Below are 15,871 nucleotides of genomic sequence, written 5' to 3' on the forward strand. Positions count from 1 at the left end.
CCACCGTGCTCCAGGGCGCGTACGCTCAAGGCAGGGAGGGCGGCGCAAGATGGCGGCGGCGCAAGGCAGGGGCCCAGGCTCCGAGGCGGCCGGGCCGGGCGGAGTGAACGTGTTCGCCAACGACGGCTCCTTCCTAGAGCTCTTCAAGCGGCGCATGGAAGAGGCCGCCGCCGCGGGAGGGAGGAGCGGACCGGGAGCGGGGAAAGCGGGGGCCGAAAAGCAGAGAGAGACCGAGTCTCGGCCGGAGCCGCCCGGGGAACAGGAGCCGCCGGAAAAGAAGCGGAGCGGGAGCGCCCTCAGCTTCGTAAGGGATCCGGGCCCTGACACCCCCTCCTCCCCTTTCCCTTGGCTTACTCCTCTTCGCTTTCTGCCTCCGCCCTCCCCAGACCCCAAAGGACCGAGGCGCTGGCTGGCGCCTTCTGTCTGCCAGTTTTCATCTCCTTTCCTGACATGGTCGCGTGTGTCCTTAATAGGCGCTTGGAAGGCAGAAGTTCAACGGGTGAAGCACTTCCTCACCCCTGTAAAATGTTCTCTCTTCCCCTCCCCCCAGTATTTCAGTTACGGTAGCGGAATAATGTTACTAGGAGCACTGTTAAATTCTCTTCTTCCTCCGAGCTCTCGATAAAGGTTTTCAAAGCTCACTTTAATTCACGTTATAAATTTAGTGCTGATCCCCCTCGCCCCGGTAATATATAGCATAGGAGTATGCAGCAAGCAATTTTTTAAAATATCTGTTGACAGTGGTTGCATACTATAGTCGACATCTGTCATTGCTGTGCAAGTTAATGTTTTACTGGGTTTGTTCATATTGATTTTAAGTAGGCAGTTCTAGAATAAGTGCTGTCCCCAATAAATGCTGGGAGGCTATTTTTACTTAACTAGTCCTGATCTCAGTCTATAAAGTAAACATCAAAATCCCTTTTATTCTCTGACCATAAACATATTTGCTCAAAAACTCATTAATTTCAGCGTGCCTTATTTCCAAGTGGGTGAACTTTAAGTTCCAAGCTTGCCTTTTGGGGTTCTGCCCCATGACGGAACTACCTGTTGCTGTGCATTTCTAAAAATCAAAGCCATTCAGTAGCCACAGCCAAAATACTCCAACAAAATTATGACAATTTTTTTTTAAAAAAAACCTACTGAATCTTAACTTGGGACAGATAAAAGTGCAAGGTGCAAAATAAATAATTGGAGAAACATTCTCTTTTCTGCCTCCTTCTGAGAAACTTAAAGTGTCAATCCTGATGTGTGGAATATAGATTCAAATTGGAAGTAGGAGATCTAGAAGGCCATCCTTTGAATTGCAAGTAAAATACCACCACATAATGCTTACATTTAGCTGTGTTTTGGAGAACCACCTGATAGAGACTGATACAGGCCTTATATGAAAACAAAGGAACTGAGGTGTATTAAGATAAACTAGGCCTTTTTTCTTAAAGCAAACCAGGAGTTTTCCCTGCTTTAAACAGCTGTTGCAAGTAAATGGGCTTTTTGTCTAGCATATGGAAGTTTTTCTGCACAGATAGTATTCTTACAACAGAATGAAATCTGTTCAACATCCGTATTGGTGTGATAATTCTGAAATAAGCTGCTATTTGGTTCACAGCTGGATAGAGAAGAATGCAAATGTGACTGTATTCTCTATTGGTTTAGCATTAATAACATAGTCTCTTACAGAAAAGGGGAGGCTACTCAGAATGGAATAACAACACGGTGCTCTGTGTTTACTAAAAAATAAGCTGTTGAGTTCAGTGGGAATTAATACCAGGTTATTGTGTATGGAATTGCAGGCTAAGAGTAACAAAATTAGTATTTTTTCCCTTTCAGTCTTATGAAACCTGGAGTCTCTAGATAGAGGATTCTTGGAGATGGAGCATACGTTTGGGCATATGGCATTAGTGGTGCTATGAATAGGAAGAGCATAGGGGGCATGTACTGCAGGAATTTCAGGATGTGAGCAGGGTTCTGATAGTGGACATTGAAACCCTGCTCTTGTTCCTTAGTTTTTAGCGGAAGGACCCCATCTGTTTTCAAGCTTGTTTTTTTCAAAATGAAAGCCGAAATTTCATATCTTAAGCCTCGAGCTGCTCTTAGAAATCCATTTTTTTGTTTAAGGAGATTATACAGATTTATAGAATGACAGTAGCACACACAGCCCCTCCCTAGACAGGAATAAGACTGACTCTGTCAACTTGATTGTCCTTGTAATTATTAGGAAATCAAACAGTTTCATGTATGTTGTGATGTTTTAGGGGAATGTGAGTGGAAGTTCAGTGTTGATCCTATTTTCTAATGGATATTGAGCCTGGAAAGCATTCAGAATACTTCATTTTCTTATAAAATGTGTCTTTTAATGTTTGGGCTAATCTGTACAGATGTATTGGTGAACACTGCTAAGGTGCCCTTTTACCCTCCTAGCACAACGGTGTAGGTAACGCTCGGCAGCTCTGTACTGACTGACAGGTGTGATGGCGAGCTAAGATGATCTAATTGAAGGACTCCCTATACCGTTATATAGTGGGCAACATTCCCCTTGCAGCTCCCAGGCTCGTATAACGGTTGCAGTCTTCTGTCCCTTCACCCAGGTGGGCAAGCGGAGAGGGGGCAGCAAGCTAGCCCTGAAGACAGGAGTGGTAGCCAAGAAACAAAAGACAGAGGATGAGGTAAGTTAGCATGAACCTCATTTATGTCAGCTTGACAGCCCATGGGGCAGCAATGCTTTTGCTTCCATTTCAGCAGGAATGGAAGTTGAAGCTAATATTCTTCTCCCTCATGCTATCTGAGTTTGGCACTGATGTTGACCTTCCATCTTTAGGGAAATGGCCATCTTTGGAGTGCGAGAAAATTTGTAGGAGAACTGAAGAATGATTTTTGGCCTCTGCTAGAATCTCAGGGGCAGGTTGCTTTAATTTGTGTATGTGAGGGGAGGGAGAGAGAAAGAGACAACCCACAGAAAGAATATGAACTCTGCAATAACGGCAGTGGCAGCTCTTCAATGAAAAACTGCTATATAGGTCTACAGGAGCAGCAGAAGAGTACTTTATTTCTTGTTCCTGCTTCAGTTGTGATAATAGCAATGAAGCTGGAAGCTTGTGTTCTTCCTTAGTAGGAAAGGTGCTTGTCAAGTGAACTGAAGAACTGATATTTCCTAGTTAAGAGTTACGCTTCCCTGTCTATTTCATTTTTGTAAAGAGGGTTGTTTCAAATGCTGCATTTACAGAGTTCCTCTTGCATAATAGGACTCCCATCCTTCTCGCATGCACCTTCAAAATCTGCCACAGAGGGTCCTTGTAAGGAATGGAAAGGAGAAGATGGGAACGTCTGTTACAGCAGCACTGATTATGACCCAGTTCTTTTAATTCCAATGAGATAATGGCAGATCAAGTAGCTGGGGTTATCCTCCTTTTGTCTTCACAACATTATGTGGTAGGTTAGACTAAAGAGATGTTGACTACCCCAGTGTCATACTGTGAGGTTTATAGCTGAGCAAGAATTTGAACCTGGGGCTTCCTAGTACAACCCACAGATTCCTAGTTAGATGGTTAAGTTTATGCCATTGTTTTTTGAGCGTTAATGTTTTCTGTATATGGTATGCTTCTGAATAAAATAATTTGAGATATGTAACATGTCATTTTTGCCTCTCCTGTTTTGTTTGTAGGTTTTGACAAGTAAAGGTGATGCGTGGGCCAAATATATGGCTGAAGTGAAAAAATACAAAGCCCACCAGTGCAGTGATGATGATAAAACCCGACCTTTGGTGAAATAACTCTCATCTCCAGCTTGGACTTTCTCTGATGTACATAATTATTTAAAACGTCAAAGGAGAGTAGCTCTGCCCCACAGACTGACTGCTGCCACGGCAGCAGGTGACTTGCCATGCTTTTATATCTGGGAATTTAGAGCCTCCTTCATTGGTTCATTTATTGTTATCTTCTTTCTTCTGAGAACTAAGAACTTTGACTTAGTTGCAGGATTTTTTAATTTGTAATCCCCAAAATAGTGGAATTGGTCTGATATGTCTTTCCCTGAATCACCAGGCAACATACCATGCCCACAAAATCTTTAGCATTAAACCTTTGCTTAACACTTCCAGTACTCCTCAAGTTTCCACAATGGGATAAGCTAAATGGATCCGTTTTGCCAAATGCGTTATCTGTTTCTGTTGAAGATGAACTTAACATGTGGTCACAATTTCCAAATCCGCATTGCAGACAACAGTAATTCCAGAACACTTTGATGAAAAGGTGACCAGTGCTGAGTTCCTTGGTATGCTTAATATCTGACAATTCTGTGGGTGCATTTCTGCTTCTGTTTTTTCCTCTCCATTTCACTGTACAATACAGTGCGTTATGTGGTTTTATTCTGAATTCCAGTTGCTGCTGATTAAGCTCATTCCTTGCCTTCTGCTATGCATGCTCCAATTTAGCACTGCGGATTATGTTGTGCCTATCTGCTAGCTAAGAAGGTAGAAACTTGGTCTGCACTTAAACCCAATATTAGGAGAAAAATTGGCTAAAATTACAACAAACGTGCTCTGGGACAAATGGAATTTCCAGATATCATGATTCTAGCCTTTGACTAGCCCCTCTGTTCCAGTCCTGGGCTTTGTGGCCAGAGTTCTTTGAGAAAGGCTGTTTGTCTAGCAGTTGTTTGCTGTGTGCATGGGAGCCTATGTTTCTCTTTTTTTATTCTCCATTTAGACTCCTTATACTTTCAGTGAAGTAGTGTACTAAAGCTGAAACTCAGATAGTTTCTGCAGTGATGTGAGTTCTGTCACTGAGAGTAACTGGGGATGACAACTTCATAGAAAGGCCTCGGGTACATTCTTAGCAGTTGGAATGTCAAGAAATGAGAATACAAACAAGACCTTTTCTAGGATAATTTATAGCCCCCAATTTTTGTGTTGAGGGTGCAGTTGGGCTTATGTTTGAATCTTACTCTATTTGTGCCATTTCCTTTTCATGGAACAGGCGCTTTGTGTCAGAGAACAGATATGAAATACCCAACTTCTGCTCAATGCAAAACATACTTGCAGAAGATTTTTAAGCTGAAGGAAAACCAGCTGAAGTTTTATATTCTCATCTAGGAGAGGCCTAAAGGGTGTGTGTTATGTTATTGAACAGCCTTTAGGCCAAATGTTTTATATATAAATGCCCTCTCTGCGGAAAAGGTCACTGCTTTCTACCAATCAGAATACTCTGACAGTTGTGTAGGACATGGGAAGTGGAGGAAATACTGGATTGAATCCTGTCTGCAACCCCCAAATCTGCTTTGGAGGTTTGGGGGAAATCCCAAAGCAGATTTTGGAAGGGAGGTAGAGGCAGGAAAGGGAGTGGAAGTTCCATGGTGTGAGCAGAAGTCATTCTGCTAATTCAATGATTCTGTTGGGTACAACTCAACACTTTTGTTTAATTAGTTATGTACACTTGCTGGAATCTCAGCCGACTTGAGTCTGTTCAGACCTTCATTCAGCAGAAGATCTAGAAGGGGTGTGTACATCTATATGTGTGTAGGCTCTTCAGTGTGATTAGGAAACCTAATCATGTGGCAGAAACTTTCATACATATGACCGTATGCATGTCAAACACTATTTCAGACCTGAATAGGTAGAGATTGGGGAAAGGGCTGGAAGACATCACCACTTGCTGTATTCAGTTTGAGGTAGTGTCTGAAAGGGGCTCGGGGTGGTCATATATGAGACTTTACTGTTTAAAGCCTGAAGCAACTTGGAAGGGTTAAATATTTCACTGGTATCTGGTTACACACCTGTTATAAAGTGGTGGCAGTTTGCTTCCTTGTTCTACACTAGAGCAGACTCCTTTATTGCTTTTGACCTCCACAACCTGGCTTAGAGCACTGATAATCATTCTTACTACTAGCTTTTTAAAATAAAATTCTGTTGTGGATATTGATTCGCTAGCTTTGTCTTGTTTCCTTTCTATTTCTTTATTATGATAAAAGGTATTTTTACTTATACAGGTAGTGACCATTTTGCGTGTGGTCAGTTGAAAAGTGACGGCCAGCAGATGGGTTGTTTTGGACCCAGTGGAGGGTGGAATGGGGACAGGGTGGGCTTATGCGCACTTCTCTGAAGATTGCAAATGCCAAGAACGCAACCCCTGCGCAAATGGGGAGTTGCCTGTATAACCTATGGCTGGGTAAGTACCTTTCAGCGGTAATCATGCTACTCTGTTGCAGCAAAAACAGTAAATATGTGGCACCTTGAAGACTTAATATATTAGTGGTATGTGCATTTGTGGACTAAAGTACTTGATCATATGCAAGAAGTGTTATCACCTTTTTAATTTTATACACAGACATTGGTAGTGGGTTTAGGATATAAAATGCAAGAGACATTAAAAATTATGTTAAAGCTTAATATATGTAAAATCATTAGTGACTCATCACTGCTTTGAGAATATTCACTAATGATTTTATGTATTTTAAGTTTTAACATAGGAGGAAATTCTAAAAGGCACAAACTAGACTAACTACACTGCTAATAGTTCTCCCTCTCCTATCACATGCATGTGGAATCCAATGTGATGTAGTGGTTGAGAGTGCTGGACCTGGGGCTTGGAAGATGAACATTCAAATCCCCATTTGACCATGAAGCTCATTGGATGACCATGGGCCAATCACTTTCTTTCAGCTTAATGGGCTACAAGGATAAAATGGGGGAAAGGCAAACAATGTACACTCCTTAAACTCTTCACAGTAAGTACAGGATATAAACATAGTTTTTAGCTTAGGATAACTTTATGCATCTGGCGAAGGTGTAATTGCACTTTGCTAGGGAACATTTCCAGAGGGCAAGAGTCATAGACTGTTCATTCACTATTCTGGAAAATATGTGGTTAAAGAATGAGCTAATAGCAGGGGTATGAAAACATAGCTTCACATTCATTGCAGTTACAACAGTTGCTTGATATATTCATCTTTATTTCTAGGTGTTGCTGCTTGTTCTTTTCAAAACACAATGATAGATAACCCATACAGTATATTTTTGTTCACTGTGAAATTTATTTGAAAGTATCATTTCTGCTAGATGTTGTTCTGACCTGGTTATATTGCCCCAGCCAGAGCTTTGATCACTTACCTCTTTTCAGTTGCTTGAGGCCCTATACCCAGTTGCCAGCAGAACAACTTTGTTTCCACTCCAGCCAGTCTTCAGGTGTGCATTAGACATCCCTTTGATTGATGCTAGTGTGTGTATCAGGCCAAATGGAACTCAGGATGCTGTTGCTCACTCCACAGTGAACCATCTTTACATATGAAGCTGCCTTATACAGTCAGGCTAGTAGCATGTCTTGTTCAGTACTGTCTGGCTGATGGTGGCTCCTCAGAGCTTTGGGCAGAGGTCCTCACCAGTACTTGATACTTTTCATTAGTGTAGTGGTGCTGCCCCAGGAGGATTTTGGGGTAGGAATCTTGGGGCCTATTCAGCAGGAGAGCACCCAAATGTAGTACAGCTGGCTTGCCACATTTTTAAATAGGTAAGTAATGTGTTTTACCATCTAAAGAGTGGAGCCCCCATAAGACCATTAAGTTCAGAATCTAAAATTACTTAACTGTACCACTGGATGCGGGTAGCACTGTGGTCTAAACCACAGAGCCTAGGGCCTGCCAATCAGAAGGTCGGCGATTCGAATCCCCACAACGGGATGAGCTCCCGTTGCTCGGTCCCAGCTCCTGCCAACCTAGCAGTTCGAAAGCATGTCAAAGTGCAAGTAGATAAATAGGTACTGCTCCAATGAGAAGGTAAATGGCGTTTCTGTGCGCTGCTCTGGTTTGCCAGAAGCGGCTTAGTCATGCTGGCCACATGACCCGGAAGCTGTCTGCGGAAAAATGCCAGCTCCCTCGGCCAGTAAAGCGAGATAAGCGCCACAACCCCAAAGTCGTTCGCGACTGGACTTTACGGTGAGGGGTCCCCTTACCTTTACCATTGAATTAGAGATGGCTCTCCACCTTTGGGGAGACAATATGAGTTTTTTAAAATGTCATCTACTACATTCCTCTCTCCCCTGCTATTTGGTGCAAGCACGTGTTGAAAGTATTGCAAAGGTAAACATGAAACTTGTAGCAAACCAGCTACAAATCAGGCCCTGATGTGACTGCTGGAGAAGCAGCCTTCAGGAACATAGTTTGAATTTTATCTACTACTCTACTCCATTTCCCATCTCCTGTCATCCCTTTAAGACAACAACTACACTGCTCCTTATTAGTTGTTGCTGTTCCTTCAAGGCAAGAAAGCTCTCTAGGGAACTGGGCTGCAGCTGCTTCTCTGCTCACCACCCTTGGGATCCTGCTATTGAAAAGTGGTTTGTGATGTAGCTCAGAAAGCAGCAGCTGCTATTCCTTTCCTGGGACAATAAGGAAAGAGGAAGGGCCCAAGTCTCAGCATGGACATTGCAACTCTAAAATTATGCCTGATCAAAAATGGACTAACCACCAAGTCCATCTTTTGCAAAAGACAAAAGGTAGTTCAGAAAACAAACGCTGATGATTGACCAGTAGAAGAATTCTCCTTGTCAAGTGCTGCTGACATTCATTTTAGCTGGAAAGAGTGATGGAAGAAAAGGGATATGAGCAGTCCGCTTTGCCCAAATACTTATTTCTACAAGGGATTATATGCAATCTATTTTATTTCCATTTGAATGCAACACACATCAGTTTTACTTTCAAGTGCTAGATCCTTGTTAAGGACAATGCATAATCAGAAAAGCACTTTCACGCCTCTCCACTTGCAAGGCAATAAACAGCATGACTAAGGGAAGCCTTTCCAAACAGTGGGCTTACTGCATGGCATTAATCGCTAGCAGTTTCTTATGGGACAAGAGTCTTCATTTTGTGTAAGGCAAACAGAGTAAACATTGGGCAAACAAACAGTTTCTTTACCCTTTACAATAGTGCACTTGAATGCCTTAACCTACCATCTGTAGAGGAAGCTTTTGTACTTCATCACTAACTTACTAAAAAGCTGTTATTTAACAAATAACTCTTCTGTCTCCTTCACCTTAAAAGCATCTTAAAATCTTTACAAGCAGAAGAGAGGAAGTGAAAAGTATGTATCGTTCACTCCTAGTTGAAACATGAACCTTTAAACAGAAGCACTCTGACTCCAACTACAGAAATCAAGCTCAAGTCCCCGCCAAGGTCACTGCTCCAAATTGCACCCACAAAGAACTGAGACAAACCCCTTAGACTTGTTTTGTGCATTGTAGCACAAGTGCTACTGGGTAAGATTTCAATAGTGGCCAAGCTTTAAAGACGCCTGTTTCCCACCTGGTTAAAAGAAGCATTTGTGGGGTAATGGAGAAATGCTTTAAAAAAACCCAACACTTCTCAAAACTCCAGATTCTGCCACAAACCAACCAGAGTTGATGTGACAATGCTAAAACTCCTTTTCTGGATTTGACATTACAAGATCTTTGCAACCAGTGTCAGCTTTAAACAACTCTCTCTTTTGGGTCAAAGAGTTGCAGTCCCCTCCCATGTAACACCCCAGACCTGTACTTGATAACTCAGTGGGGATTTAAACAGGTACGTGGGTAAGAATAGTCCTAAGGAACAATCTTGATCTTCTTAAAAAGAAAAGAAAAAAACAGCATTTGTGGGTGGAGTGAAAGGACAATTCTTGCTTTGCCATTTCGCCCCCAGTCTCCACCTACTCTGGTTACAATTCTCAAATATGGCACAAGTCAGCCTTTAGCACAGCCAGCCAAGCTAGAATGGTTCTGTGTTGTCCTCAAGGCCTGGGATCAGATTCTCTGCCATAGGATCTTTGGTGTATCCCAGAAGTGTGCAAATAAAAGAGTGTGCCACATCCCAGCCCCCCACACAGCCAGAGCCTGGAAGCATTAACAAGAGCAGGGCACCGAGCCACCTCAGTTAGTCTCGTAGGAGGACAGAAGAGCAGCGTCAACTGGCTCCATGCAAGAAGGGCAGGTGAATGATCGCATCAGCCAGTCGTCAATGCAGTGAACGTGGTAGATGTGCAGGCAGGGCAAGAACCGGATGGGGTCTCCGTATACAAAATCCAGCATGCAGATCACACACCTGAAATCAGGCAGAGAGAAAAGGAAATGTTATTAAAGACACTAAGATGGCTTCTAAAACTTCTCTCTCACATTCCCTGCCCAATTTGCCACCACGTGGTAAGTTCAGGTATCCCAGTAAAGAACTACTACCTGGCAAGTCATCTAGTCTCACTATTCCATTCTTAACAGTGTCCAGTACTGGTTGTGGTGCTGGAAAGCATGCAGGCCTGTTACACACAGAGCGCTCTATCTTAAATAGTTTGCTTCTGACTTCCAAGGTTCAAGGATGACCCTCCACCTACATCTATTCCAAAACATGGACATTGTCCCCAGCTGAAAGTTGCTGCTGTATATTCACATTTTATTGGATGTTTTTAAATACACGCTGTCTTCATAGCAAAGAACTCTTTAAGGTTAGATGGATGCAGAGGCTGAAGAGAACAATATTTCACTTTAAATATGATGCATGTTAATTTCACCTTGTGTTATATAGCTGGGGGGAAATATTGCTGTGTTGGAAAAATGATGGTGGGGAACAAACTTTTGCCTAAATTAACTTTTGTATGAAGTCTGAGGAATTGAGGCAAATTGGGGTCTGAATCTACTCAAGAGATCTCAAAGAACTCAAATATGAAGTTTCTGACTTAATAAGAATATGTACAGTGGTACCTCGGGTTAAGAACTTAATTTGTTCCAGAGGTCTGTTCTTAACCTGAAACTGTTCTTAACCTGAGGTACCACTTTAGCTAATGGGGCCTCCTGCCACCGCCTCGCCGCTACCACGCAATTTCTGTTCTCATCCTGAAGCAAAGTTCTTAACCCGAGGTATTATTTCTGGGTTAGCGGAGCCTGTAACCTGAAGCGTCTGTAACCTGAAGCGTCTGTAACCCGAGGTACCACTCTCTTTTGTTCCAAAGATCAACCTCCACATCTGAAGACGAAAGTAGCCAATGTGACACTAATTTTTAAAATGGGATCCAGGGGGAATCCTAGAAATTACAGGCTGGTTAGCTTAACACCTGTCCTGAAAAAACTGCTAAGCTGACCAAGCATATAGAAGTACAAACCTTACTAAAGCAGACAGAAAGTGGAGTCCCACAAGAATTAGTATTGGGGCCTGTACTTTTTTTAAAAAAAACACACAAAAAACAAGCTAGAGCAGATAAGCCTTTCCTTCAGGAGTGGAAGCCCTTCCAAACCTCTAAAGCCCATTCTACTTTTTAGCCATTTTCCCGACTCCCCAGCTTTTGAGATGGCTTCCTGCCTTTTTCTTCAAGTCCCCTTTCCAGTAGTTTAAACTCCTGCAATGTTGCCTAATGAGTTATTCAATAATATAGTTGCTCCATTTGGAAAATAGATTCAAAGGACTTTTTTTTTAAAAAAGGGGGTCAGTTGATATAAGAGTGTACAACAACATGCTATGGAAATAAGGACAATTTCCCATATGCTTTACAGACTACCACAATAGCCAGGTATAATTTTGTTTTAGGACAGCAAGTCATCATTTTTTAAAACCAAGAATTGGACAGTACAATATATCCATATTCCATTTTGGAAAGGGAATCGCTACACACTGTCAGTGGGACATAAAGGCTATATATGCATCTACTAGCAAATAGTCTCAGTGAACTGGATAAACACAAAGCATTACACATGGAAAACATACTCTTTGATTTTCTTTTCCGATGGCTCTGTGCCTGGATCAAATATTCCTTTGGGAAGATGTTGAATCAGCCCAATCCTCTGAGCTATACGGATCTGCTCCTCTTCTGTTAGTTGTGTGGCAAGACGTGCCTGGCTGGGCGTTGGGTGATATACTGGAATTGGTGCATGTTCCTAGAAATTCAGAAGACAGAGTGGCTGAGTGATTGCTACTCTTGTAACCAGCCAGTAATCAAGTGGAGATAAACCCACACTCAACATACAGCATTTCAGCCATCAACTATTCTTTCTTCACAGACCCCTATATTACTCCAGTAGAGCTAGTTATTCAACATATTTCCACCGATGTGGCAAAACTAAATAACCCTGCAGGCTCCTACATTGACATACTTAACTTTTTGGCATATGCAAGCCGTAACTGTCAGATAATATCTACTCTGTAGTACACCAGATGGACTAAATCATGGTGCTGTCATGTTTCTGATTGGGATTTTAAGTTTTTACAGAGGAGTGAGCCAGCAGTTGCTAACTAAACAGCAAATGCATCATTTGCAGATGCGTAAGAAGCCCTTCTGTCTGCTATGGACTGGTGTTGGGATCCTTGCAGAACTAATTAACTCACCATAAAACAATCAGATCCATCTCTTGCTCCTCTATTTTGGGATGTATCTAGACAAACATTTATTGTGAGACAGTGGTCCAATAATATACTGTTAGCTTGGAATGCCCATGCCCCCAATTGCTTTCATGCAGTAGAATGCCCTTCCTCCCAAGCCACTGCGTTTAAAATGAAGACATTTTAGCAAATTGCAAGTTGCCCCCATAGAGATGCATTAAATTACTGGTCTCTAAAGCAGATGATAATTGTTAGGAACACTGCCCCAATCAAGATTTGGGACACAAGAATTGCAGTGCTGGCTCAAATCAAGTCTACCTAATTCAGCATTTTGTCTAAAAGTGGCCAGTCAAAAGCTAAAGAAGTTCAGAAGCAGAACATCCATTCTGTGTTGTTAGTAAACATTATCCAATCATCTGTGGTACACTCTTCTTAAATATGGAAGTTCCTCAGTGTATTTATCATTTGTTATTTCCTTTAGAAAGCAATCTATAATATAATAGTGTAGGGATTTTTGTGTGTGTGAAGCAGGTTTTTCATTTGTCTAATCTGCTGCCTATATGTTTCAGGAGGTAACCCAAAGAGTTTCTGAAATTAATGTGAATAAATTCCCCACACATTCTAACAGCCATCTTCCCAAGATCCACTCTGGTACTTTGAGATATGGAATCCTGATGTTTTGTTCTAGCCACCCTTTTAAACTAAGTTTGTGCTGCCTTTACCTTCCCCAGGTTTCAAACAGGATGAAACCACCAGAATTTCCCTCAGTTTTTCCATATTCTTCTTCCATAGACTGTCTGTCCCCACATTGGAGAATGCTACTCTGCAGGTATGGCAGCTTGCAAAAATGCCAGAGAAACATGCAGCTGCTCCACAATAAACCTCAGACATGGGAAAGCAAATATCAAAGGCACACAGGACAACTGTTGAAATGGACAAGACATAACAATCATGCGTGTTCTATGTCATTTTTCTGCAGAAAGAGATGGTGGTGTTATGAAATCTGACTCTGCGTTCCTGGTTACCACAGCCTGGAACTCAACATCTTCTAAAGATTTGTCAGGATGGGTGAAAGCACACCTAGCATAAGATAGCCTGGAGTCTAAACATTCATTTTCAACCAAGCCTATTTAGTAATTGATTGGTTATGTTCAGTACTGTACTGCTCATTGAGAGCCATTTCCCACATTAACCCAGGTTTGCCACCAAACATACAATTTGTGGGGCTGCAGTCAGTCTTGGCCCACCGACAAACATACCTGTATGATGCCTGTACTTCAAAGCAGGTCCTGTCACATTTACATTCTACATTATAAGTTGTATACTTCATCATGTGGAGCAGTTCACAGCTCAACATGAATTTGGGTCTCCTCACTTCAGATCCACAGCTCATTCTTATAAATCACACCACACTATTTCTGCTCCCCAGTTCTTATCTTCTATAACTGACTCATGACTTTGAGTTCTTCGCCCTGAATGCCCACCACGACCCCAGCCCTAGTCACACAACTCATGTTTCCATAGCTTTTTGAGAGAACCTTGACCTATGACCTCAGACTCACACACCACAGTCCAAAGGTTAAAGGGCAATACTAATGGCAGTGCAAAAATATTATCTTTCTGTGCTTGACACTGTTCTGTCTCCTGCTCAACCTTGTACATCCATTCCCAAGCCAATAATGGGCTTAACTCACCCCAGCAACATCTACTCTCTAGGTGACTGTAGGGCGAGAGGGCATCAAGCCCCATTCTTGTGTCTCCTTAGCATACCTGGATGAGGTCGGGGGTCTCCACCCTAATCTGTTATCCCAGTTTCTTTCTATAGCTACTGTTCCAGCTCACCCCGCCCTACTTACCCCAAGAACCCGAAGCCAAAGCCAATAGCCGACCCCTGCGCACCCCTCAAAATGCCACCCGAATTTCCTCGCCCCATATGTCGGCTTCCTACTCCCTTGCGTAGCAGAACCCCATAGGCTACCCAGGGTTGGCCCCGACGCCCAGCACCGCAGTCGGCGAGGCCTGGGGGAACCCGCCCCACAGCCCCCTTTCGCCCTCCGCCCCGCAACCCCCGACCCGCTACCTGGTAGGGGGGCGGCGGGACAGGGATGGGCGGTGGAGACGGATCCCCAGGCCCAAGGCTCGCCCCATCGCCGGTAGAGTCGTTGAGCAGCGACAGGTCATCGGCCGCCTGCGAGGAAAGGCAGCCCCCCATGCTCGCCCGAGCCCGCCCGCTCGGGGCCGCTGCCGGGTCCGGCCCGGGCAACCTCCCTCCCCCAGCTCCGGAATGGGAGGGGGCGCAGGGGAGGAGCGGCGTGTCGCAAGTCTTATCGGGAAATGTAGTTCTAAAGATTGGATCTCCGCGCTTGCGCAGTGTGAAGCAACCCGACCGCGGAGGGATAGGGCGTAGCAGCGGAAAATAGACGGAAAGGTAAACTGGAATTCCGATAGGCAGCGATAAACAAAAGAAGCACCTTCAAACGGTATTACAGCGTAGCTTTAATTAAATCTGAACATTTCTATGCGCAGCAGAGTTTAAGTCCATAACTATTCATGTAATTACTAATTTTCATGTTTCGGTTGCGATCTACATTATGTCGGAAGTCAATAGCATAAAAAGGTAGACCAACCAACCGAGTTGTTCTTGAGTGCTCGGGCTGAGGATCACATCTGAACCAGGAGAATCTTACTTCAGTATTACGTGTAAAGTTTAAACTATCTAAATCCTGCTTGGTGCATTGATTTGTTCCGGATTAGGAGACCAGGGTTCAACGCCCCCTCCCCGCGAAGCCCACTGGGTGATTTTGGGCAACACATTGCCTTTCTGCCTACTCTATCATACAGGATTGCTGTGAGGATTAAATGCGGGGGGTAGAGAACCGTATCTATCACCTTGAGTGCTTGGGAGGAAAAGCGGGATATGAAAATGCTACTTATACGACAGTGAATTTTTACTATGAGCCCTTGAGTTTTCTGTAATGTTCATCATAAGTTGTATCCAACACTGCTGTTCATTCATATAGACTTCCCATCCTCTCCAACTCTTCCCCCATCCTGCCATGTGCTCTCGAAATCTGCTCTGGTGGGTTTTCCAGAGCAGACTATGGGAGTAGCATGACCTTTGGCCTTTGACCATCTGTGGCCTTTTAAAAGTAGGTGGGAAGTATTTAATGTATTTTTCCTCTGGGTTTTAATGTATCTATATATAAAGGTAAAGGGACCCCTGAACGTTAGGTCCAGTTGTGGAGTCTCGGGTTGTGGCGCTCATCTTTCTTTACTGGCCGAGGGAGCCGGCGTACAGCTTCCGGGTCATGTGGCCAGCATGACTAAGCCGCTTCTGGCGAATCAGAGCAGCGCACGGAAACACCGTTTACCTTCCCGTCGGAGCGGTACCTATTTATCTAATTGCACTTTTTGGGGTGCTTTCGAACTGCTAAGTTGGCAGGAGCAGGGACCGATCAACGGGAGCTCACTCCGTCGTGGGGATTCAAACCACTGACCTTCTGATCAGCAAGCCCTAGGCTCTGTGGTTTAACCCAGAGCGCCACCCATACCT

General features: G+C 43.5%; 2 protein-coding genes across 2 annotated transcripts; one reads left to right on the forward strand and one right to left on the reverse strand.

Moving 5' to 3' along the window:
- The first annotated feature begins 29 nt into the window (after positions 1-29).
- Positions 30-5,912, forward strand: TRIR (telomerase RNA component interacting RNase). The gene is made up of 3 exons (XM_083431029.1): positions 30-304; positions 2,586-2,663; positions 3,659-5,912. The coding sequence occupies exons 1-3, from the start codon at positions 50-52 to the stop codon at positions 3,764-3,766; spliced, it is 441 nt and encodes a 146-aa protein (XP_083287155.1). The 5' UTR covers positions 30-49; the 3' UTR covers positions 3,767-5,912.
- Positions 5,913-8,627: 2,715 nt separating this feature from the next.
- On the reverse strand, positions 8,628-14,661 carry LOC310673057 (RING finger protein 11-like). The gene is made up of 3 exons (XM_083431027.1): positions 14,399-14,661; positions 11,707-11,876; positions 8,628-10,059 (listed from the first exon to the last, which is right to left on the reverse strand). Exons 1-3 carry the CDS (start codon positions 14,528-14,530, stop codon positions 9,888-9,890), a joined length of 474 nt encoding a protein of 157 aa, XP_083287153.1. The 5' UTR covers positions 14,531-14,661; the 3' UTR covers positions 8,628-9,887.
- Between the last annotated feature and the right edge of the window lie 1,210 nt (positions 14,662-15,871).

This window comes from Podarcis tiliguerta (genome assembly GCF_965153285.1).
Source record: "Podarcis tiliguerta genome assembly, chromosome: 2".
NCBI lineage: Eukaryota > Metazoa > Chordata > Lepidosauria > Squamata > Lacertidae > Podarcis > Podarcis tiliguerta.

Bases quoted from the DNA above. Each gene is read 5' to 3' on its own strand.
- TRIR (XM_083431029.1), top strand. From the start codon at position 50: ATGGCGGCGGCGCAAGGCAGGGGCCCAGGCTCCGAGGCGGCCGGGCCG. The intron at 305-2,585 runs GTAAGGGATCCG...CCCTTCACCCAG, and splicing joins GCGGGAGCGCCCTCAGCTTC to GTGGGCAAGCGGAGAGGGGG. The intron at 2,664-3,658 runs GTAAGTTAGCAT...TTTTGTTTGTAG, and splicing joins AACAAAAGACAGAGGATGAG to GTTTTGACAAGTAAAGGTGA.
- LOC310673057 (XM_083431027.1), bottom strand. From the start codon at position 14,530: ATGGGGGGCTGCCTTTCCTCGCAGGCGGCCGATGACCTGTCGCTGCTC. The intron at 11,877-14,398 runs GTAGCGGGTCGG...CTGAATTTCTAG, and splicing joins TCCCGCCGCCCCCCTACCAG to GAACATGCACCAATTCCAGT. The intron at 10,060-11,706 runs GTATGTTTTCCA...GCCTGATTTCAG, and splicing joins TCGGAAAAGAAAATCAAAGA to GTGTGTGATCTGCATGCTGG.